At 50.4% G+C, this 23,866-nt stretch overlaps 1 protein-coding gene across 4 annotated transcripts; it reads right to left on the bottom strand.

Annotated features, from left to right (window-relative positions):
* Positions 1-1,043: 1,043 nt before the first annotated feature.
* On the bottom strand, positions 1,044-22,155 carry DGAT2 (diacylglycerol O-acyltransferase 2). 4 transcript variants are annotated; one of them, XM_048051076.2, is made up of 8 exons: positions 21,941-22,155; positions 15,592-15,711; positions 14,747-14,854; positions 13,831-13,901; positions 7,692-7,896; positions 3,772-3,946; positions 3,242-3,444; positions 1,044-2,471 (listed from the first exon to the last, which is right to left on the bottom strand). In XM_048051076.2, the coding sequence occupies exons 1-8, from the start codon at positions 21,978-21,980 to the stop codon at positions 2,317-2,319; spliced, it is 1,077 nt and encodes a 358-aa protein (XP_047907033.1). In that variant the 5' UTR covers positions 21,981-22,155; the 3' UTR covers positions 1,044-2,316. The 4 variants fall into 4 exon arrangements, with proteins under 4 accessions (XP_047907033.1, XP_013046740.1, XP_066846122.1 ...); XM_013191286.3 differs by lacking the exon at positions 21,941-22,155 and adding an exon at positions 18,129-18,329; XM_066990021.1 differs by lacking the exon at positions 14,747-14,854.
* Positions 22,156-23,866: the final 1,711 nt, after the last annotated feature.

A 23,866-nucleotide genomic window follows, 5' to 3' on the forward strand; every position in this document is an offset into this window, starting at 1 on the left:
TCAGGAGCAGTTTCACGTTAGACCTTAATTTATAGGACTTGGTGTCCCCTTCAAGCACAGCCAGTTTTGGGCAGAGCTGGCCCCGCCTTGCAGAAGGGACAATTACAGGAGATTCGTTAGCACAGCCCTGCGCAGGAGTGGGTCCTTGTTTGGAGCAGCTCCCTCCCTCCTCTGCTTTAGAGAATTTGCAAGCAGCAGCTGTGCTTTGATATAAAACTTGATAACCGAGCACGCAGCTTTGAGAAAGCTCCGAGAGAGACGTCCTCCCCCAGGTCACGCAGAGGGCTCGCAGCAGAGCATCCCAGGGCTCTGCTCCCAGTTTCATGGCTCTCCTCCCTGCGCCGTTCCAGCCAAGTCACAGCAACCCAGCGTTAGTATCTGCTAGCAGAAACCAGGACCAGATTTACTAGGAAGCAGCCAGGTTTATCTTCTAGACCGAGAGGCTTTCAAAGCCTATGGCCAAGCCTGAAAAAAGGCAAAAAAAATAATTTTTTCACTGTGAAAAGCGGCAGTGTCACCATAGTGAGTTTAAGCCCGTGCAAATAACAGGCTCACAGACCAACCCCCCCCAGCCCGACAGACAACAGGTTAAGCCCTCACTTGTTACTAAAAGAGCCCACATGAACTTACCAGCAATGCGTGCTATTTCTGGAGTGTTTGCACCTCCCGTGGAGGGAGGCTGGGCGCTCAGACAGGAGCTGGGAGGATGCAATCCTGCTCTTCCTTCGCTAGGCAGCAGCAATAAAGTCCCTTGCTGGAAGGAGCAATAGGGCATGAATTTTATCTGCTCAGCAAACAAGGTCCAGAGGTGGAAGTAGTCAACTGTAGCTCCTTACACACCCACACCTCTTAAACCACAAAGATTTTCTTAATCTCATGAGTATATCATGTGGGAATCATGCAGGTAAGCACGGGTCTCCTTTTGGACAGACCAACCCCTTTTCTCCCCATGAAAGCCCAGGCACAGCTGCAATTACACAAATAATTGGTGTAACACGAACCCAGCCACATACCACAACATGGAAGAGACCAAAGCAGCCCGCTGTTTTTGCTCAAGTTTTATTTCTAGAAATTTGTACAAAAATCGGTACTCTGTAATACAACGGTCTATCAAATATGACAGATGGACGTTTGTCGTCAGAGGCAAGATTCCAGGAATGTGAAGTACCGTCCTCTTGCATGGAAGAAAGGCACATTTTAGAGCTCAAAATACACTCACCGAACGTTTGCAAAGGCAGGTCAGACATGCAAGTAGTGCAATGTTTCAGGTTTACACAAACACGCTGTACTCTGAAGAAATCTCACTACAAGCACTGTTAGCAGCCACGTAAACATTTTATAAACACTTTAAAAAGTCGCTCACCAGATCCTATGCGTGAGAAGGCTACTCCTTTACATTCACTGGACAGAATATTTAAAAGCCATCTTTGGGCAGAAGTTACTCCTAAGCTTTCCCCAAATGATTTTTCTGGGATCCAAAACACGAACAGTCCCGCTGCATTTACCCCTACTGGCTTACCCTAAGGGTCTGCAACACTGGGGCCACACCATTGCACCGTTCCACTGCTCCTAGAACTTGTCCTCGGAGCTTCGTGGCTATGAAGGAGTCCTGTCTTTCCTGCTACGTACCACTGTGCAAGTAGCACCTGGGACAGACCTGCTTCTAAAGTGACTTTCCAGACACGAGAAGTGAAGTTACAGCCACCAAAGTATCCGGTACGCTGTATGGATCGAGGTCCTCTAGACTCACACATCCTTTGGTTCCCTGCACCGCGCAGGGTAGGTGCCCTGCCTGGGTTTTGGCAGCCTGCTGGTGCTTTCAGAAGGGGCTTTTCCGAAGCAGAGAAGCCCTTGTGCTAGGTAAAGCATGTCTCAGCATGGCTCTTGTGCAACGCGCCTGTAATACTGCTCTCCTGGTCAAATCAGCCTGCTACTTTCTGGTTGAGAACCAGCTGGATGCTGCCCTCCCAAAATAGCTTGCGCAGTAGATGTAGGAATGCTTCTAATCCACCACTGGCAATCCAACAGCATTATAGAGCAGATTACAAAGGCAATCATTTCCCCCATCCAAATCCTCACAGCAATGGGGAGTTGTGCTCTTTTGGACAGAAAGATGTTTGTAATGGGATTTATCTTAAGTAAATACTTTTTTTTTTTAATAATTATTTTTACAAGTGGTCTAGCAATACTTTAAACACTTTCTTTAAGAAGACACATACACCCACACATGCTTTCAAATGCATGATGACGGTTTGGACTCCTGGAGAAGATGGGCTGAATCCGAGAGAAGGAGGTGCTGCTGCTGAGCCAGTCCCTTCAGTTGACTTCCAAGACGTCAGTCTCTGGCAGACCAAATTTGCTCTTATACTTGTCAAAGAGTTTGATCAGGGAGTCCACGTACATGCTGTGGTAGAAGTCCACTTCCTTCTGGGATGGATTATCAATTTTGGGGATGGTGATGGGCTCGCCAACTGATAAAAAAGGAAAAAACCCACAGGTTAGGTTTAATGCTCCTGTATGCCCTGGAGATCTGTCCTCTAGGGCTACAGATGCATTAGCTCAGCACATTCACCCTGGCATAGCACAGCTTGCCATTGTGGTAGATGTTTGCCTCCCCAGTTTTGCTAGGCTCTGAAGCAAAACCATCCCACCACTAGGATCTAATTTCAAGTTTTCCATTTTAGCTACACAAAGAGCAGCAGGGCTTGTGTGCAAAATGGTGAGGAATTCCCATTTGCTGCCTGCAGCCTAGTGATAAATCCCCCCACAATTAACAGGAACTAAGGCTAAAAGCTGCGGTTCTCATACTTCCCCTATACACAATAGCAAAGAAACGCTTATTTCCCTAAGAGCCTTGTTCCTTTGGAATGGAAGACTCAAGAGGCACACGTTAGGGTTGGCATTAAGGCTCAGCTATCAGACAGCACCACGTTGCCAGTAGTAGGGCAAGCCGCTTCTGATTTTGGCTGTCCAAGAGCAGAGAAGGTAGCAGAGACACCATTTTGCCCAAAATGAGCTCACTGGCTCAACTGGCTGGCAGAGTATGATGGGAGTCTTGCAGCCTCTGGAAGCTGTTGTGGCTCATTCTCAACTTGAGCTGGGAGGTTTCATAAAGAAGGGAAAACGGAGTTTTATAAATGGAGTTTTGCAACACCCCAAGACCAAGCTAGAGTGGGGATATGGCACAGATTCAAGTATGCTGCTACCTAGGGAGGCACACATGTTCACCCCAAAATCTTACCGACAGTGGTGATGGGCTTGGAGTATGGTAACAAGCCCCACGTGTTGGAGGAGAAGAGGCCACGGCCATGAAAGATGCACGGAGCAAAGCCAATGTGCTTCTGAAACTTCTTCTGAACCCATCTTCCCCAGGAACCCTCCTCGAAGATCACTTGCTTGTACACTTCGTTCTCTCCGAAGGAGTAGACAGGAACCAGGTCCGCACTAGAAGGATGGAGAGGTGTTAGAACCCCCGTGCCCCTGGGCTGCGGTCAGTATTGCAGCACCACACGTTGCCGTGCACTCTTTAAGGCTGCACACTCACAGATTTTATTGGCCAGAGCTTTATTTGCAGCACAAAGCACAGACATGGCAAGTCTGCTAGACTTGGCAGAAGATGGGACAGGTTCATGTGTTTGAGGCTTTGGGCATGGAGCTGTGCAACACAGCAAGACTGCAGAAAGTATCCATCCAAGACATCATTTTCCTTAGGGGATGAGACCACTTTTTGTATGCTAACAGTACTGCTCGAGCGTCAAGGTTGCCTCTTACCCGTGCCGTAGAGCCAGTTTCACAAATCCTTTCCGGTTTTTCAGCGTCACGGAGTTCTTCCCCGGGGTGCAGTTCAGGGACTCTGCCGCTCCCCCCACCACGATGATGATGGCGTTGCCACTGCCGTTCTTGGATAAGATGTAGTCTATGCTGTCGCGGTTCACAGGACATATACCTGCAGAGTAGGGGGAGATATAAGAACCAGCTGCAAGATGAGGAACGGCCTGGATGATCCTGAAGACACCAGCCACCCTTGCAATCAAGGCACGAACTTTCTGCTTCTAGTTGAGTTGCCAAATTTCCCTGTGGTCATGGAAAAGGGCTGGGTGTATTATCAGGCAGCCTGTTCCTTGACTACACAAGCATTTAATAGGACTGGACAGCGCTAGACTTGGTCATAGACAAACTCCACCACCACCAGCTCTCAAAAAATTGCCTTTAAATGCAAGATTTCAGCAAGGATTTCCTTCTGTGCTTAGCGATACACAAGGCAGTTGTTTAAGTCCTCCTCCCTCCATGCAAACTGGAGCTGGTTTATCCTTAGGGTGGAGGCAAAGCAGCTGTGTGATTTTGATGGATACAAGTCTGAATCTAACCAGTTTCTCAGCAAAACCAAATAGTAGAATAAGTCAGCCTGTGAGGATGCTTTAGTGATACAAAAAAAAAAAAAAAAGAGACATCTAGTGTGGATTAATTTGAAAAATAATTCAAACTTCCAAAATAACATCTCAAGCCCTTGCATGGGAAGGGCAAGGTGCTCAGGTAAGTCCATATTCTGGGATGAGTGCCTGGGAAGGTCCTTTCCTCGATTGTGTGCTGGCAGGGACAGGGCTGTACTACCACCCACAGCACCTCAGGGCAGGGAGTGCTCTGCAAAGCTGAAGCACCAGGCCTCACTCCAGCGATCCCGTTCAGCCAGATGAAAAAGGGACCCTTTGATTTCTACTCTATTGCTCTGAAAATATTAAGAAGTGCGATCTTCTACCCCTCAAAGTCATGGTTTTACCCTACAGTTACTGTCTGAGCTTGCTCATGCCTCACATTTTTGGCTAGCATAAGCCAAGGAAAAACGAGATGCCATCATTTACATTCCCATCCACACAACTTGTCCGAGCTGCGCCGAGTACTTAAGGTCATTGCACCACGAAGGGCAGTAGTACATGCTATTTAATTTTAGAAGCTGATTCTGCACATCTCATGGTAGTCACTTGAACCAAGAACTGAAGTGATGAATGGGTCCCCTGGAATTACCCAGGGCAGGCCTGCAAGCCTTTGTGTGTATCTTTAAACACAGGACAACAAGGTCACCACCTCACCCCAGCTCCAGGCCACAGGGGAGCAGACCTTTCTCCAGATGGCTGGATTTGAAGATGGAAAAACTCATGCAACTTCATTCAGCACAGCTACAGCTGTCCCTGACCATGTTTCTCTGAAAGACTCAGCTGTGCTGGCCGCCCAGTAGGATGTGCTGTGCTCAGTTTTGGGGCCCTCGCTACCAGAAGGACATCGAGGCCCTGGAGCGTGTCCAGAGAAGGGCTCCGAAGCTGGGGAAGGGCCTGGGACACAAGTCCTGTGAGGAGCGGCTGAGGGACCTGGGGGGGTTTGGGCTGGAGAAGATGAGGCTCAGGGCAGGCCTTATTGCTCTCTGCAACTGCCTGAAAGGAAGGGGTGGGGAGCTGGGGGTCGGCCTCTGCTCACAGGTAACCAGTGACAGGACCAGAGGGAACGGCCTCAAGTTGTGCCAGGGGAGGTTCAGGTTGGAAATAAGGAGACATTTCTTCTCAGCAAGAGCGGTCAGGCGTTGGGACGGGTTGCCCAGGGAGGTGGTGGAGTCACCATCCCTAGGGGTTGTTCAAGGCAAGGTTGGACGTGGTGCTTAGGGACATGGTTTGGTGGGTGACAGTGGTGGTAGGGGGCTGGTTGGACCAGATGATCTTGGAGGGCTTTTCCAACCTTAATGACTCTGTGAGAGCCTTGGTACTTCTGCCCTGCCCACCAAGGCTCACTGACGACACAGCCCTGGCTATCAGCAGCACCGATTTATGTTCAGCCCCCTCACACTTGTCAGCAGGAGATTACTACTGCTCACAGCACTGAGCATGGAAATCCTTCCTCCAGGAAATGCGATGAGACATGCAGACAAGTGGCGAGTGCAGACTTGTGCTCTTTAGCACATTTATACAGTATATAGGATTTTCTGGCCATCTCCTTGTGCCTCAGAGGAGGCTTGCTGTAGCTTTAATCTCCACTGTAACACTATAATATGCAACAGTGGTTGCAAAATGGCTAAGGTTGTGTATTGGTACAGTAATACTTGCCAGGATTTCACTCAAAGTGGTTTGTCCACAAAACAAAGGATTCAGAGAACTATCAGTACTTTGCAAGCAACAATTTCCAAGCCTTTGCAATGACACCCTCAAGATTCAGTATAGGAAGAGTAAAGACAAATAATGGCTTTCAGAAAGATAATTTTGTCCAAGAGATCACACCTACAGTCTTCCTTAAATCCAGTAAGTACAAAGGGAGCAGGATTTCCCGCTGATTTAACTGTACTGGCTTGGCTACCCCAGAAAAGAAACCCTTTCTGCTCTAGGATGTGGCTCTGGATGGGCACAAGACTTCTTCTACCAGTCACCTTGTGCAGATTGAAAGGGTCTTTTTTAAGCAGAATGGCTGATGCTGCATGGATGAATGAAGCTTACAGCCGTGCAATAGTCTGGAAAGCAGATCCCAGCTTCTCGTGCACTGCTGTCCTGCAGAATTCCCAAAATATTTCCATCTAATGCAGGCAGACAGCAACCAGCTTGCTTCAGATACTGCTTTTTCTGAGCAGGGGCATGCACCTTTTGTACACCACGTCTAAGTAGTCTTCCTCTCCCTCACTTAATTAAGGCAGTAATCTAGAAACTGTCAAACCTAGACAAGCCAAATGCTGCTACTTCCTCACTTTTCCCAGCCACGAGTTAAGATCCAGCCAGAAGGCTGATACCTGTTTTAAGTACATTTATTGATGGTAAATGGTATTGATTATATATTGATTGCTCCAGGAGCAGCAAAAAGGTTACTTCATTGCTCATGTCACGGTCTTTCAAACCTTACTTCCTTGTCTCTTCCTAACTCTTGAGCACCCTTGCTCCAAAAGGGAAGTTCAGACCACACAAGAGCTGTTTCTGGAGGTTATCAGCGCTGCTTCCTCTGCCCAGCCATAATCTATGAATGCTCCATCATTAAAATAGTGGAGTCCATTAAAAAAAAAGCAAAACAAAACCCAACAACACCTAATAATGTCATTCAGCAGTTTATATCACTGCCTATTCTCTGTGGCCCATCTACAGGAATATTCCCAGGAAAAGGGCTTTTCTGAGCACCCAAATTCTGTAATTCTGGCAGGCATCTAAAACCAATTGATTGAAGAGGGCATCTACCACCACCATGAAGCTTGGCTGCATGCCGCCTCGTGCCATGAGACCCAGGAGCTCATGTTTCAAAGACTAGGGAATTCTTGATATTTTCACACAACGCAACTTCATCTACCAATACCTCCTACTACCAACTAGGATGACTTGTTTTACATAGTTGTGGCTGTGAAAGATGTAGACAATTACTGGATATCTTTAGTACGCCCTTGGACCAGAATATCTTTGAACTAAGGTTGAATGCAGAGAAGCAACAGCCCTTGCAGCCTGAGCATTTATTCACAGCTTCCATCTGACATCTATGTAGGTGATGTTTGTGTGATGCTATCAGGGAGAAGGGGTTGTACAGGTTTCTCCCACATTTTTTCACTTGAATCATAGAATGCTTTTGATTAAAGATCATCTAGCTCCAACCCCCTGCAATGGGCAGTGTCACCTCCACTAGATCTGTGTGAAAGAGGGGCAAAGGCATGGTTTGGAGAAGGAAAGAGCTCCTACACTCACCTCCAGACATTAAGTAGTCCCTCAAAATGGGCATCCTGAAGTTCCCAGCCAGGGTAGCAAGGTACGGTCGGATCCCGGGGAATTTCTGGCTGACGCCCGTGGCCTCTGTGCTGAAGTTGCAGAAGGCACCCAAGCCCATGATGCCATGTGGATGGTACCCAAAAATGTAATTCCTGGTGGTCAGCAGATTGTGGGTTTTAACCAGCTAGGAAAGAAATGGAGTGAGCTCACATGAAGGCAGATGTAATGTAATAATAAAAAAAAAGGAAAATAATTGAAAAAATAAATAAATCAAGAAGTCCCCAGTACAAGTCCACCACTTTTGTCCCCCTTCCCACCAAGAACAGCCCAAGGGCTGAGGATATTGCTCTCCTGGATTTCAGTGGCTGCATTAAGGGCTGCAGGTTAGACTTTGGCTCCTAGAACTGAGCAAGCAGAATAAACAGACTGATCTTAGTCACTAAGAGGACAGGCAGCCAAGCAGGAACAAAGGCTGGTTGCAGTAGACTGTGCCCTTTGTTTCTGCACTCTTCCCAAAGGTATTCTTGTAAGCCTCTTGTCCAAGCCAACCCAGTTCTTCATGGTCCTGTTAGCCACGGCTACGCCTCCTTCCAAGCCCCGTCTCGGCACGTTAGTGGCTCACACTCCAGTGAGAAGGGAAAAAAATAATTAGTGTCCCATAACACGAGCAAGTTTGTTTAATATCTGAAAAGAGACCTAACCGCTTAACACGGCTTCTGGCCACCCTCCAAGATGGAAAAAGGCATGGAGGGGAGGCTTACCATTGGAAACTGTTCTCCTTTCAAGAGATTTCACACTGATCTACACGCCAAAAGAGCCAACAAGACACCTCGAGCCATCCACAGCAGCGCTCAGGTTTCTGCAGGATGCACTCCAGTGGCATTGACCATGCTATTTGGTGTTGTGCAATGTTCCTAACCTAATATTCCCTTCTGTTTTCACACCATGGACACTCTGAAATTTCCTTAACCATGCACAGCACAACGCATGCCTTGTTTCCATTAGGGCCAGAGAATTTCCTTCCCCCTGTAAGTAACAGTGTCCCATGCATCAGAGCATCTTTCCCTGGCTGTATACAAGCAGGGCAAGTGAGCAAATTAAAGGACTGCTCCATCACTCTTTACCCTAAAGCCCAGAGAAAAACCAGATGCTAGCCTTGTTTCCTCTGCTAATACAGGAGTAGGGATTTTAAATCAAAATTACTTGTTTTTCCAGTTGCAATAACAACATTTTTTGCTGGCTGCTGCACCCCAGCAGCTCTCAGACCGGGGCAGCACCTACAAGCCCCGGCTGCCCTTCAGCACGACGCTCTGACCATCTCTGCAGCCCCTGATTGTACATGCAAAGGTCACGCTTTGTGTCAGCCCCTGTAGGAAAAAACCTGGTGTGACGCTGCGGAAAGCCGCGCGTTACGTACCCCGCCGCCGTGGCCAAGAAGTGCTTTGGCAGCAGCAGCACGCGAGCCGGTTTTGTTGAATCATGCTACGGGGAGCTGAAGCCCAGTTGCGACATGCTGAGCGAGTGCCCAGAAATGCCATTCCCTCCTCCTCTCCCCACGCTCCTGCTGCTCTCTGCAGCATTTGCAGGGTTTAAGACAGCAGCTGCAGCGGGCTAGCCAAGCTGGGTGTCCGACCCCTGCACACTTTCCTCTTGATTTGGGGTCACGTGGGGCTCTGGGAAGTGTCTGCAGACGTTTGGGGTTGCAGCAGCTCCGTAGAGCCTCATGGCTTATGTCACACCTTTATCCCTCTCCCTTTTTGCTTAATTAGGAGGTGACTTCGCTTTTCATCCCCAGGGTGCAGGGACTGTCCCTCTGCTTTGACCACCTTGGACAAATTGGGCTCCAAGACCACAGACTGGAAACCTCTCTCCCTGGAAGAGTGGAGGGAAAGGAAGCGATGGCATGACAAGTAACCCCTCCATCCGTCACGTCTTGCTCAGCTGTAGGAGAGACCCAAGACCTCATCCTCCCTCTGCACCGAGTATCGCTGCTCTCAGAGGAAGGTGCCTGGAGCAGAGGGGCTGTCCTTGTCCCTCCGGAGCAGGAGGCACACCACGCGTGCTGTCCTGCTGCTGCCAGCCCCTCGGCCACGTGCAAGGACACCCGGCTCCCACGTGGAGCTCCTTCCTTGCATGAGCCCGGCCAGACCAGTCAGTCTGTCTGTCTGTCTGTCTGCCAACATCTCCCGTTACAGAGGCGTGGAGTTGTGCTTCTCTTGGCAAGGATACGCTTGGTGCTCGGCAGCACGCTGCCTGCACATTGCTTGGTGCGAGCAATGCCGTGCCTGATTTTTCCCCCAGAGGTGGGAGCCTTTTCAGAAAGGTTCTCGCTCTCCGAAGGCCCTTCCCGAGGCTCCCAGCAGGGATTTACAGGCTCAAAGTCGTTCTGCCTTTCACATTGATGCTTTTCCCCAGCAGCTTGTCCCGTGCACTTGCCGCTGCCCTGCTTGGGATGCCCCATGAGAGATGGGCCAGCAGAAGGTGGGCACGTTTCATGGCTGATCTATATAATGGAGAACATCCTCCTCCTGCTAATTCAAGCCAGGACAGCCCCACACCACAGGCACCAGCCACTTTTGCCCGTGCAACACCTGCAAGTGTTGCTTAGAGCTGCTGTTGCATAAACTCAGCCCAGGGCTGAGCTGCCAGCAAAGGCAGAGCCTTGATGGCTCCCTAAACTTGGTCTAGAAACAGGAATGTAAGGGCTATAAGCACTTATTCCTGGCCTTGAGCACAAACGAATCTTTCCTTAGGAGGCTGATCACTTCCCACTGCACCAACACACCCAGCCTGAGACTGAGCACACCGCGGTGGGAGCAAAGGTCCATCCACCTGCTCGACCATTAGCACAGGCAAATTTCTTCAAACAGATCTAAGCCTGCCTGCAGGAGCCATAAAGCCGTGTAATCGGGGTAAACAAACCAAGCAGAGTTAAATATTTGAGTGCCAAACGGACCCGAAGACGAAGAACAGCACTGCCGGTTATATCTGCAGGAACAGGAGTAAATAATGCATGCAAGCGTGGAGAAAGGGGGCTGCAGAGATGGAGCCAGCAAAGAGCAGAATGAACGAGTTGTTTAGGTGAGTGCTCACATCCAGCCACAGCAGCCGCTGAAGCATGCAAAAAGCAGGAATTTACAGCTCCTCCTTCAGGATCCGCAACTAAACTTGCAAAACGATGGAAGGACTGCAGCTAGCTGCATCCCACCCAGCTGCGTGGTGGAAGAAGCTGCTCTCCCCTTCCCAGCAATGCAAACCAGCACCTGGACACCCCTCCAGGCTCTGGATATCACCGACATACTACATCCCCCACGGGAAGCAAAACCTCCAGCTGAGCAGGAGATGGAGAAGGTCTCGCCACACGCATCTGGCGAACACTCAATGCCTGACATCACCAAGAGCCAAAGGTCTGCAGTCATCGCTATCTGAAGTGTTATTTGCCCTGGAGATAAACAGCGGCAGCTCCTACACGCACGGGGGAGGGCTCCTTTTTGCCTAAACAAGACCTTTGGGTGGTGGAAGATGCTAGGGAAGCTGCTGAGACCTCACCTGCCTCTGCAGGGTCGAGTCAGGCACAGCACCATGCCCACGTCTGCAAGAGCTCGGGTCCCACCTGGCCGTTCAGCAGCAGGATTTAGCTCCCTGGCAGCTTCCTCAGCTACTCTGTGCGCTGCTTAGCGCTTAAAGCGCTATCTGCAAGGCCAGCCACTAAGCAGCAGACGAACTTAAGCTCCCGGTGCCCTAAAATAGCTCATCACCGCCGGAGCAGCCGCGCGAAGCCCCATCGAGCATGGACGAGCTCCTGCAAACTCAGGCTGGTTCCCAGACCCACTTGGTATTACGAAACACGACCTGGGTACCTCCGGGTACGATAGCCCTGGTGTTTCAGGAGGCAGATGCTGCTCAGTGAAGTGTAAAACCAAGCCAAGTCATCCTAAACAACCACACCAGAGCAGAGCCTGCTTCTCCCGCAGCTACTCCCGTAAAGCAAGCCCGCGGAGGGCTGCAGCAGGTCTAGCCCCAAGTTACGACACACAGCTTTGTCAGGTGGATGCCAGTTACATTTCAGCCCGGCCAGATCCTGCCTGGTCCTCCAGCTTGAGCTCACAAGCAGCTTGGCATGAGGAAACCTCAGCTCCCAGACCTGCAGCCTCCGAGGACAGCAGACTTTTGGCCTCCACACCCACATTTTTGGTGCTGCAGAAATGGGAGGTGGCTCTAATGATTTGGGAAATGATCTACGAAGCTACTTCCTATTTGTTTTTTGGACTATGGGTGAAATCTGCAGGCGGTACCTGCGCACAGCGCTGCATGCAGAGGTTGCAAAAGGCAAGCTGGACATTACGAGAGCTGCTGGCAAAATTGTTCGAGGCACTGATGTGACTGGCCCCCGTGGTGCTCAGTGGACGTGTGGCAGTGCAGACCTCAGCAAGCCAGCCCAAGGGAGGAACCAAGCCCTGCTGAGCCCTTACAGGCAGCTGAGGATCCAGCCAAGGTGAATTTTGCAGCCAGAAGAAGATTCAAACAATGTTTGTCTCTACACCAATCTCCCACTTAATGAAGACAGATAAGTAATTTATCCAAGGAATTCCCAGGCCTTCCACAAGCCCAAACAGAAGCTGCCATCCCTCCTGTTCTGCCCTTCAGCTCCCGTTTACCATTTGGCTCTGCAAACCTTGCAAAACTCCACCCCTTTAGCAACAAGGGAATTACAGCCAGAAGGGGACCTTGCAAATGCGCGAACTAGCAGGGATTTACCTAAAACTGCAAAGAAATTCAGTTTATCTACCTAAAACTGCAGAGTTCACATACCTGAGCAGCCCAGTGTTTGCTAAGCTTTTAATACCCACGGTGGGGCTGAGCCACAGGGCTGGATGATGGGTGCCACGCGAAGGGACGGTCACACAATGGGACCAGCCACCACCGGTGGCCCCCTTGGCTCAAAGTCTCCAGGCGAAACTTGCCTGCTTTGGTTTTCTGCAATATCAAGGCTTGTGGCAAGCCCTCAAAGTCTCATCTCCCACACCACAGCCTGCTCTGCTCCCCTTTAGCTATGGAGCCGACCTGGCAGCCTGTGCAGCTGCAATATTTTCCACGTACACCTAAACCTGCCAGAATTACCCATTAAGAGCAGCAAGAGCGTGGCAAGAGGCTCGTTGGCTGGCAGCACAGTCATGCCCCTGGGAGTTCGAGTGACTTGGGAAGAAGGAATCCAGGCTGTGCTGCTTTGGCTTCCTGCAGGAATTGGATTCTCCAACGCAATGGACTCCCTTGGAGCAGGGTGGCTCGTTAAATAGCCATCCAAGGTGCCTCCCTTTTGCTCGGCCTGATCAAACGCTTGCCAACAGCCTTATATAATAGTCCTTCCACCTGTGTGTCCTTCCAAAGGAGCATCAAGTTCCCCCCTTGCTGAATTTGCCCTCTGGTTCCTTCCAACTCCTTTGGTGAATTCGACAGCCCCCAGAGCAGGCTGGCAGCCCTGTCCTGGCTGCAGGATGGCTGAACTACCAGGGAAAGTACGAGCACAAACCAGGGACTTGGAGATATCCCCACCACTGGACCCCAACACCCCAAACCAGAGAGTTTAGAACTAATTTCACTGATTGCTATGAAATAAGGCTTTTGGTGCATGGGCTTCCCGGTTATTCTTACCCACCGCCCTGCTGTCCTATGGGAATAACTGGTAAACAGACCAGAGCTGAGCTAGGTTTACAAGTAGAGACCAGAGCTAGTGCTAGGCACAAAGCAGGATTGCTGCAGCATGAAAAAAAAAAAAAAAGCTAGAGGTAGCAGTAAGGTTCCTTTTTCTTAAGTCAGATTGCCTCAAGAAGTCTGGCAATAAAATCGTCAGAAGCAGCATCTTCTGCAAATCATGATCCTAACATCATGACCAATGTATTCCAGATTTTTTTTTTTAATTTTATTTTTTTTTTTTTTTTTTTTTTTACAATCACAGCTGCTCCAAGCAGTGCTATGGCAATGCTACATAAGCCATGTCCTGCTTACAGTTCAGTGTCATGGATAGAAATAGCGAGTGACCAAAGTCATCTTCACAGAGATTGTTAAAACTGAGTCTAAACCAGAAAATCTCATTGCACAGAGACAAGCTGGTGCTTACCCTTATCGGAAAATAATCCCTGAAGTACCTCCATATAGCCCAGTTTCTCACCCATTGGGATCTTCTTCCACCTGGAGAAAAAAATAAAAAAAACACTTTTAAAGCCATTTCCACCTGGGTACCCACCAAGAAACCTAGAGGGCTCCAGGCAGGTCGCTGCCTCCCTGGGGAAATCAACAGCTTCTTTCCTCTAAGGGAGTGTGACACCTACACCGTTCACTAAAATCAGGTGAAACCAGCAGTGCTGAGGACTTTAAGGTACTTCAACAAGCTGAGCAAGGCCTGATGACAAATTTGGGGTGGGTCAGACTTGGTATTCTGCCGTAGTTGGGTGTCGGACAACTCAAGGTAGAAACAGCTCGAGGTTAACCTCAGATTTCCCCTTTGGGGAAGGAAGGCTGAAACGCTGGAAGATTTCAGTAGTCTTTAGCACAAATCTCCATTGCTTAAATGTGGCCGTGAAAGGAATCACCAAAGCTCCCTGCCATTGCTGCAGTGGGTCTCGGAGCTGGTTTCTGCAGGCTTTTAGGAAACAGAAATAAAACTTTCCCATTTATTCACAGCAACACAGCCTCTGCAGGGGGGCCGTATCTTAATGGCCGTGCCACTACCTGCACCTTGCAAGAGCTGGAGAGGGCAGCAAGATCTTTCATTTTGATACAGATCTTCCTGATAGTGAGAACCTAAGCCTCAAACCCATCGCAGCGACGGGCTGTGAGCACCGTCTTGCACGAGCAGCAGTGCCTACGAAGCCTGCAGTCGCTGCTCCTGCCGAGGGCTGACGTTTGTACGCTTCACTGAGTAAAGCTCCCAGCGGGTGATGCCGAGGAGGGAAGTCACCCATTACGAGGAAGCGCCGCTTTGTCCAAACAGGGAGACAAGGACACAGGTATCGGGGATCGATTGTCTTATTTACCTTTCTTTGGCGTGTTCCAGTCAAACACCAGCCAGGCTAAATATAGAGCAGCGATCGCCCAGCAATCTGTGCACAGTATGTACATGAGGATTAAAGTGCAAGCAATACCTGGACAGGGCAAAGAAAGAAGAAAACCAAGTGGTGTCAGGTTCTGGGCTGCAGAGGGCATTTACCCTTGCACTGAGAGCCCCTTGCCTTTTGACCCTTCCGTAATGAAGTCTTAGTCTCAACCTGATGTCATTAATCCTCAATCAAATCAGATTTAGCTAAAAAAAATCACGATCTGGGACTGAGAGAGCTTCCTCCAAGGCTACCTGCTTTGAAGAATGTGCACAAACACCCAATTTTTGGTGTCTGCAAGCGTTTCTTTTCTCATATATCCAGCTGCTTTACCAGGCAAGAGTAAAAACTCCACCAGCACCAAGATTTCGTCGTGGCCATACACCACAGGAGTTTCTTCCTCACCTACACGAACCTGCTGCTCGTTACACCAGCTCTACACCAACCATCCCACCAGGTTGCCAGAGATCCCACCCACAAATATTGGGCTTTTATCACAAATTATCGGGAAAGGAACGGCAAGACTTGCTTGACTGACTGCAGTCAGCTCGTTTCTGCACTTGAATTCAGTCTTGCTTGTATGGTAGGCATCAAGGACATCTACGGCTTCTGTGATTTTTCCAGAGCCAGGCAAATTCATCCTTGCCAAAATATCACCCCGAATGTGCTCTGCAATAGCCACGTGCCCCAGAAACTGTCCTCAGCCACTGAAAGTTATGTTAAAGTCAACATTTTCTGCATTAAAAGCCAAAAGGTTTTGCTTCAGGCCACACAGTGCTACTCACCCATGATAAGGAACGTGAGGACCCATTGCAGCACGGAGATGATCTGCAGTTGTTTCTCTACTTTGGATTTGGATAGCCAGAACAAATCCTGCAGAGCAGAAAGAATGCTTGACCCTGTACCTAGGGAAAGCATAAAAGTCAAGTTACATTTGTGTACCAAGCACAGGCACTGCTTTTACAGGTGAGTAAAGATTGCAATGTTATACTCTCAAATCAGACTTTTAAAATCAGTATCTGTGCAGTTTGCTTTTGGAGCAAGGCTTGTCAGGGGCTGACATTTCCCAGGGAGTTTAAGCACCTTGGAAGCGCTGCCATCTGCAAACATGCAGCTGTTTTGGGGATGTTGGCAGGGATTTAATGGGTAACGTCAGTTCCCACCTGAGCAAGCCTCCAGCTCACCTGGCCATGAAAGCTCAGAGGGCGCTAACACGTCACAGCACACACCCCTGCTGCAAACTGCCAGCTCCTGGCAGCGGTGTTTGGTAACAGGGAAAACCATGAGAGTTTTTATCCTAAAATAAAGCTCTGACATCCCAAATCACAGGCAAGCGCACGCAGGCTGTGGTCTGAGCTATTCCTCATCAGGCACGTGCCCAAGGCAAGCTCTGCTCTCCAGCCTCCTGAAGCCCAAGACCTCAGGGATCCACAGCTCCAAGGGCAAGGCAAACTACCAGCATATTTCTGAACCAGTACAGGGGGAAGGAGGATTGAAAGCCACTTTTCAGAGTTTTCAACCGCTCAAGTGGGGAGAAGCCTAGTCAAAAACTGAACTGAAAGACCTGGTTTCTGTCTGAGGAACCTCTCACTGCAGGGTTTGCAGACAACCTCCACGAAGAAGCACCTGCAAGTGGGTTTTCCTTCACTTCTCTTCATTACTGTGTTTTACGAGCACCCTAATTACAGGCTAAAATGCAAATCCAGCTGCTGGCCTATGAGCAAGTCGGGAGGCGTGTTTACATATTTCCCTTTCTTCCCTGTTATTAGAAGGGCTGCAGTGCTGCTAAGCAGCTATTACGTTAAATGCATTCAATTCTTGCTCTTGCTGCCGCTGCTGCTGGTGGTGGGGACCACAGCTCATGCAGTAAGAATCTGGCTGAGAAGAGCCTCTAGAGCTGTGGTAGCTTCTACAAAGAAAGCTTCACTAATGCATGCTTTAACTATGCAAAACACCTCTACCACCTTTGCTAACTCTTGCTGGTAGTGTAGGCAGCAGGATTAAGGCACCGTGGCTGCACCTGCAGATCTCCTGCCCCAGGCTTGCAGCTCCTTTTGCTGCTCCTCTTCAGTGCCTCTCAGCCTGCACATGGTCCTGAGGACTGAGAGCTGCCTTCCCGAGTATTTCTGCTACTAAAGGACACCAACAGGGAGCTGCAGCCTAAATTCAGTGCCAGCTCACTCCTGCCTAGGTGATATTTAATCTGGATTTCCACCTGAACTCAGTATCAAGCAAGCTGCATCTCTGCAGTTATACATTCCTATTGCACAGCTGTCAAAAGAGCTTTTTTTTCTTTTTTCCTAGCAATAACTAAACCCATTTCCCAGGTGAGGTTAAGCATGCTGTCACCAGTACCTTTCTCTTCACAGTGGAGAGTTTCCCAGCTAGAAGGAAACGCAATGAGGTCTGGCCAGTCTGTTTCCAGGAGCAAAGCTTTTAGGGATACGGCCAGTGACACCACTACATCCTCAAAATAAGCCCAAAGTCTTAGAGCTGGTTTGTGACCCATAACGAAAGCCCAGCTCCATGTAATTGATCCTTCCAGTACCTGCAGCTACAGTACTGAAACATCTTTGGACTGAGGAACCCAACACTCCAGCCCTGGATCGCCTAAATCCCCTTCCCCTGGAGAAAACAACTGTTTAACCCTCCAAATGAATGCGGACTGCAGCATTTTCTAGATGCTTAACAAATTGTAGGCATCGCTAGCCCCACAAATAGACCAGACTGGGTAGCAGAAGTCAATCTCTCGTCTAATTTCTCGAACCACATCAAGCATTCAGCTCCTGCAGAGGGAAGGCAGAGGTTCAACAGCTCTGAGCAGGCTGCTGAGCACCTGCCTTGGACAAGTGGTGCCCTGGGGCAGCTATTTGCTGAAAGCAAAAACATCCTCAGCAGCAGTCAAGCTTCCCAACGCCAGAAGATCCAGTAGATACCACGGGCATCCACGTTACATTAACACTAAATTCCTGGTTAAGGATAAGGAGGCTTCACACGTGGGGTTTGCAGCCCCCACCTTCTTTCTGCCAGCCTCAGCAGCCAGCAGGCATGCTGGAGAAGATGCTCCAGACCTGGCATGGAGCAAAAGAGCTTTGACGAGTTAGAGACGTGGCTTTGGGACTAAACTCAGGGAAAAAATCCCACACTGGTACCTGGGTGCAGCTCTTGAAGGAAACCCCTTCCTTCCCAGGAAGGCCGACACCCAGCACTGTTCACAAATCAAAAACCCAAAGGGTAAACAAGCAAAGGAGATGCAATTTCTCTAATCATCAGGGGGCTCATTAGCTTCATAACCAAGTTTAATAAGGCCTATTAGACATACCCGTGATGAACCTTGAGGCAGAAGGACAGCACACCCCCCAGCCTTTGGCATCCATCCGCATCAGTCCTTTCCCCAGGGAAGATGTTTAATCCTGGGGCAACGCAGCCCCCCCATCTTCCTCTGCTGCCAGCCCCAGGACCTTTTCCAGCTGTCCTGATGGACGGTTGCCCATTCCAGAACAGGACAGCCTGCTGTTTGGGCTCACACCCCTGGCAACCCGTTCCTACGCAGCAGAGATCCCAACGCCACCATCCCTGGCCTCGGGGGTGATGCTGAGCTCCATTGGTGGCAGCTCGGGAGGATGCTACGTGGCGAGATGGCCAAAAAAAAGTGACTTCTCCGGAGGAGACCTCGCTGCTGCTGAGTGGCAGCAGCCTTCCGAAGAAGCTCAGGGCTGTTAGGCAGCCATCTCCCAGCTGGTGATGGGCTGAGTGCGTTTATTTAATTCCAGGAGCGCTCAGGAGATGCTACCAAGGGGCTCAGGGAGACAGTGAAGGGTTTGGCTGAGGAGGAGGGACACACCAGCAGCAAGGACCCAGCCAGGGACAGCATCTGGAGTGCTTCCACCACAGCTAATTGCAGATCAAGCGCTGCCATTTATCCAGGCACCGAGGCAGACCCAAAGGCTCCAGGAGAGGAAATAAACACGGCTCGACACATGGGCACCAGAAAACCCAGCCCACGGCACTCGGGCAGCAGGCTGGGTTAGACGAGAGGAAGCAGAAGCGTTACAGATACAGCCTGGCTTTTAACAAGCTCTCGGGGTATTTTTTAACCACGACGTTTACAAGACCACGAGCACGTTAACTCTCAGCCAGGAGTTACGCTGCATCACCCGGCTTGTTTGGATGAAAACCGTGGCTGAGCATAAGGTGCAAGTGGACTTTTGGAGCTACAACCTCAGCAACGAAGCTGACAAAACTAAGCTAAACAAACCAACACTAGGACACTTGAGAGGAGCCAGCCTCCCATCCAAGAGCAGGAGCCTGCACGGCAGGCTGCCACATCGAATGTGATGTCTGTAAAAACCCCTCGAGCAACAGAAGGTGCTCCAGGGCTGGGCTGACTCAGCTGCAGGACACAAGATCTTTGCTCTTCCAGCCTTGTTGGTTCCCCATCTACCACCACAAACCTTTGCTATGGAAAGCCAGCGTGGGGTGCAGTTATCCTGTCCTGTACGCAGCTGCACGGCACTTATATGTGCACCTAAATAATCCTGTATTAGCTGCAGTAAATGTCTCTGGAGGTCAGCGACAGAGCTAGCGGGGACGTCTGACAGCACCGTTTATGTCAGCCCCACCAGAAGGGAGCTGGGATCCTGCAGGGGGAATAAAATAGTTTGCTGTGACACTTATCCAGCAGTGAATCCGTATCTTCTGGTGGCCCTGAGCTTGGCTTTGGGTCCGAGCAGTCACAGCTGGGGGTGAAGGGAGGAAACCAGGAGAGGAGACCCAGAGCAGGCAGGAGTTTGAGGTGGGGGTTAATCCAGCAGGGCTTGTCCAGGACAGAGGAAGGGAACACGCTACTACATCGCATCGGTGTGCCCAGGAAGGAGAGGAGGTGACATGAGATAAGGACAGACGCTTAAGGACAACCTCGAGTGCTCTGACCACGCTAGCATCCCTCCTGAGAGCCAGCACCTCCTTGCTGCCCTGCCAGAGAAGTAGGGCAGGGCCTCGGCAGCCTCTGCCCGAAGTGGGTCAGGGCAAGAGAAGGCGACAGCCCCCTCCTACCCAGCCCGAGGGTCTCAAAAGTGCCATCAACCCCCAGGCACTGGTCCAAGGACCTTGCTATCCCCAACACGGGGCTGGTGCCTGAGAGAGGTCCCCTGCAGGGATGGATGGACAGGCAGATGCCAGCACCCAGGTTTTTTTTTTTTTTTTTTTTTTTGGTTGTTTGTTTTTAAAGGAATGGTCACCAATGGTCACACTTTGCCAATCCATTAGGGTAGGGACAGATTGGTGATGATGCCTGGTGCTTGGGCATTGGGACAAAGCCAGATGTCGGAGAGCAGAGGGCAGCGTGGCTCGCTCCGGCTCATACCACAGAGGCCAGCAGGCCTTTGCACAGGCAGCAGACTTGGGAAGGACGGCCAAGGAGGTGGCGAGAAGCCTGACAGGCTTCTTCTAACTCCTGGAGGTGGTGGAAGAGGTAAAAACCCATGACCGAGCAGCGCCAGAGGTCCTGTGCACAAACCACGGCACTGCACTGCCTCTGCCCGTCTGAGAGCTGCAGGATCCCACAGCACACACAGAAACAAGGAAAGAAGCACAAATATCACTGCCAGACCCCCACAAGGCACCTCGAAGGAACTGACCCGAGGAGAGCTAAGGCAGCTTTCCACCACTAAGCGGGATTAGCTAGAGATGAGGCCAATCACTGTCCCTAAACCACGCTCCGTTTTGCATTATGCACATGTCCCAGATCCATCCTTAACACATAACGGGGCGGCCGCTGAGGGCTCGGGTCAGCCCTACATATTTTATAGGTCTCCTGAATGATTTATCCTCTGCGCTTGGCGTGCAGTTAGGTCTCAGTTTAACTGTTGGCTTGCTGTTAATTTGGGTGACCTTCCTCATCCTGCTCCTTGCACAAACAAGCTAAGTTGCTTTAGGGACCAGAGGTGGGTACGGGAAAGGCACTCAGATCTTTTCCCAATCAGTTCATGGCTGATCCTACAGTCAGGCCTGACGGCACCCCCAACATCTCTGGGTGCCATGTTTTTGGCATAGCCCCGCACCCACATGCGGGGCTGGGCACCTACATGCAGGGCTGGGCAGGACACGGGGCAAAAACAAGAGCAGAGGGCTTAAATCCCCAAGGTTCAGTTCCTCCCAGCCCCTGCGAAGGATTTTTGCTCAACCAACAAGCCTCGCACAGGTCTCTGCAGCCCAGGAGGAACTACCGGTTTGCTCTTGCAGCCTTTTGCAGCACAGGGGTTGCTCGGTGAGCTTCCGCAAAAACCCCTCCTGCAAAAAAAAACCTGGCTGCTTGCAAGCCCTGGTGCTCCTCCAGAAGATCAGAGGAGGGCTACGAGCCCTTGACGAGCAAACCCTAAAGACTGTCGAGTTTCCTCCTGCAAAACCTCTGGGCTGCCCCATACTTTCCTCTGCAGCCTGCAACAGGAAGCGTTGGGTGTCTGCAGGGTATCGCCGCCGCCACCCAGCTCGCTTCGCTCGCCGAGGAAGTCACCGAGGGTGCAAAAGCAAAAAAATAAAAATAAAAAAAAAATCCTTCTCTGCTGCGCTTTGCAACCCAAACCCTCGCTTCCCCACGGAGCGTTGAACCCCTCGCTGCAAAGCACTAACAAATAGCGACTTTTTTAAAATTATTATTGTTATTATTTTGATTTAAACCTGCTGATGTGAGCGCCAGCGTTACAAAACCGGGCTGAATTCATTGCTGCACACTCCGCTCTGCCGGCAGCGCTGATAAAGGCACACTTCCCTTCCCACCACCGCCAGCAGAAAAAAAAAAAACAAAAAGGAAAATAAAAGAGGAAAGGCCTGTTTTGAAGCAAGTACCACATGTTTGCAGGGTGCAGCCTCCCTTAGGTAAAGCAGCCCCGGTTTTCGCAGCAGTTTCAGGAAAGCAGCCCGGCTTCCTAAGGTCCCTTAAAAGCAAAACTGCGGCGGGAGCTGCCGCAGGGAGCCCCCCCCCAGGCATTGCACAGCGCTTTTTCCCGTCCCCCTTCTTAAAAAAAGCAACCCTGGAGGCAGGCAGAAGACGGACGGGGTCCCTAAAATCATCGCCGAGCCCCGCAACATCCCCTCGGCCCCGACCCCCTTTTCGCCCCCCCCCCCCCCGGGTACCTCGCAGCACCCCCGAGTAGGCGGCGATGATGGTCTTCATCGCGGAGCCGGGCTCAGGTGCTGGCCGAGCCCATGGGATGGAGGCAGAGGGGGCTAGAGGGGATTTTTTGGGGAGCCCGGTGCCGCCGGGGCGTGGGGAAGGCGCCGGGAGCGCATCCCTATATAGCCCCGACAGGAGGAGGAGGAGGAGGAAGAAGGCGGGGAGGGGCGGAGCAGCCCTGGCACCGCTGGGCTATAGGGGGGGGAGCACCCTGACCCCAAGGTTTTTCCCCTCTCTGCTTCATTCTCCCAGCCACCAACCCCATATCGGGGGGGGGGTAATCCCCCAAGACCCTCGTTAGCGGGGTGCACGTCGGGGTTTCGGGGTCCGTTTCTTGCTCCCGTGCTCTCCCCGCCCTGCTCTGTGCTGATTTTAGGGTCCCCAGCGGGGTTGGGGAGATCTGGGTTCCTGGAAGGATCACGAAATTAAGAGAAAAACCTAGAAAAGTGCTTATCGGCAGCCCTCTGGGTTTCGTTAGTCGGGTGACAGCCCGCAGGTATGCCCAAGCCACCCCGAAAACCTCGTTTTGTTCTCCTAATGGGGAATTTTAAGGATCTACTGCTGAGTTATGCATCCATAGCCATCCAGGTGTTATTTAGGAGTTAAGGTACTAACTTAACTCGCCTGCTGAGCCATTTCTATGTATTTTTACAGATGGGGCCAGGTCAGTCTGTCCCAAATCCCACAAAATAAAACCAGATTCCCTATAATGGGGTCATGTCTGGCCCTGTTGTTAAAGGTTTTTTTTTCTACACTTCTGGAACAGGCTTATGCCCTTCCTCAACCCCATTTCATCTTTTGTAATGTGGAGGAAATAAAACCAACCTGCGTCTGAGAAGCGCTTTGAGATACTGCAAGGAAAACCCCATTGAAAGCAATGAGCATTTGTGGGCTCCCTATACATGGCAGACAGATAGCAACGATCACCTAAACACCCCCAAAAATGCTTCAACTTTTGCCTGCCTTTGTCGGGTTTGTGCCCTGCTGAGGCAGCACTTTGACCGGTGGCTCCTGGTGTTGCCGCTGCGAAACTGCCACTTTTTGGCCCGAGGAGACAAGTCCACCAAGTGTTTCGTAAAAATTCACATTTCCAGCCAACTCTCAGCTGTGGAAAGCTTAAATTGCAGATTCAGAGGTGAAAAATTTTTTTTTGTTTGTTTGTTTGCTTTTCCCAATCGCCTCTTTTGGAGTTGAGCTGGCCCGGGACTTGTTTGCTCCCCATTTGGCGAAGGAACGCCTTCCAGGGGTTGTAATGGCCTGTCGAAATCGGTACAAAAATGGAAAATTACGAGAGCCTGTCTGTAGAAAGGGTCTTGCCCAAGAGCTCTTGGATAAGAGTTCCAAAGGGGAGCCCGGAATAGAAAGAAATCACCGACAAAAATACTGCCGAGTGAAAGGGGAATGATCTCCTGCACGTCTCTGTTGGCTTAGGGTTACCCACAAGCAAAGAAAAGACCATGGGAGCTTTTCTTACCATAACCAGGATAAAATCCTGTAAAAAATCACATTGCCAAGTGGTGACAGCATGAGCCAAGTGGATAGGTAAGTGTTAGTTTGCTGTTAGTGGGCTGAGACCTCCGGAGAGTTAAGGGTTCTCCATTGCCCTTCTCTTGATGGATACCCACCTCATTGTACAATTTGGGGGCAAATTTTCCAAATCCTGATCATTTCCTTGCTCCGTACGCCAGAGTAGGGTCCCAACCTGGGAGAAAAGCTCACAAATACACGGGAGTTAAACTCATAAATATATATTAATAAAAATAAAAAAATAAATAAAAACCTCATTGTTTAATGGAGCAGAGGGTCGTGCAGGAGCACCAAGACTACCATCAGGCTGAGCAGCAGCTCGGACGCGTGACTTGGAGGCACAGATGACACTATATTTC

This window comes from Anser cygnoides, chromosome 1 (assembly GCF_040182565.1).
Source record: "Anser cygnoides isolate HZ-2024a breed goose chromosome 1, Taihu_goose_T2T_genome, whole genome shotgun sequence".
Taxonomy (NCBI): domain Eukaryota; kingdom Metazoa; phylum Chordata; class Aves; order Anseriformes; family Anatidae; genus Anser; species Anser cygnoides.

What these genes read in the sequence shown, in the direction of transcription:
- DGAT2 (XM_013191286.3), bottom strand. Translation starts at nt 18,189, where the DNA reads ATGCGGATGGATGCCAAAGGCTGGGGGGTGTGCTGTCCTTCTGCCTCA. An exon ending in AAACTGGCTCTACGGCACGG is followed by an intron (nt 3,445 to 3,771) that starts GTAAGAGGCAAC and finishes CCATCCTTCTAG; the next exon opens with TGCGGACCTGGTTCCTGTCT. An exon ending in CAAGCCCATCACCACTGTCG is followed by an intron (nt 2,472 to 3,241) that starts GTAAGATTTTGG and finishes CTTTTTTATCAG; the next exon opens with TTGGCGAGCCCATCACCATC.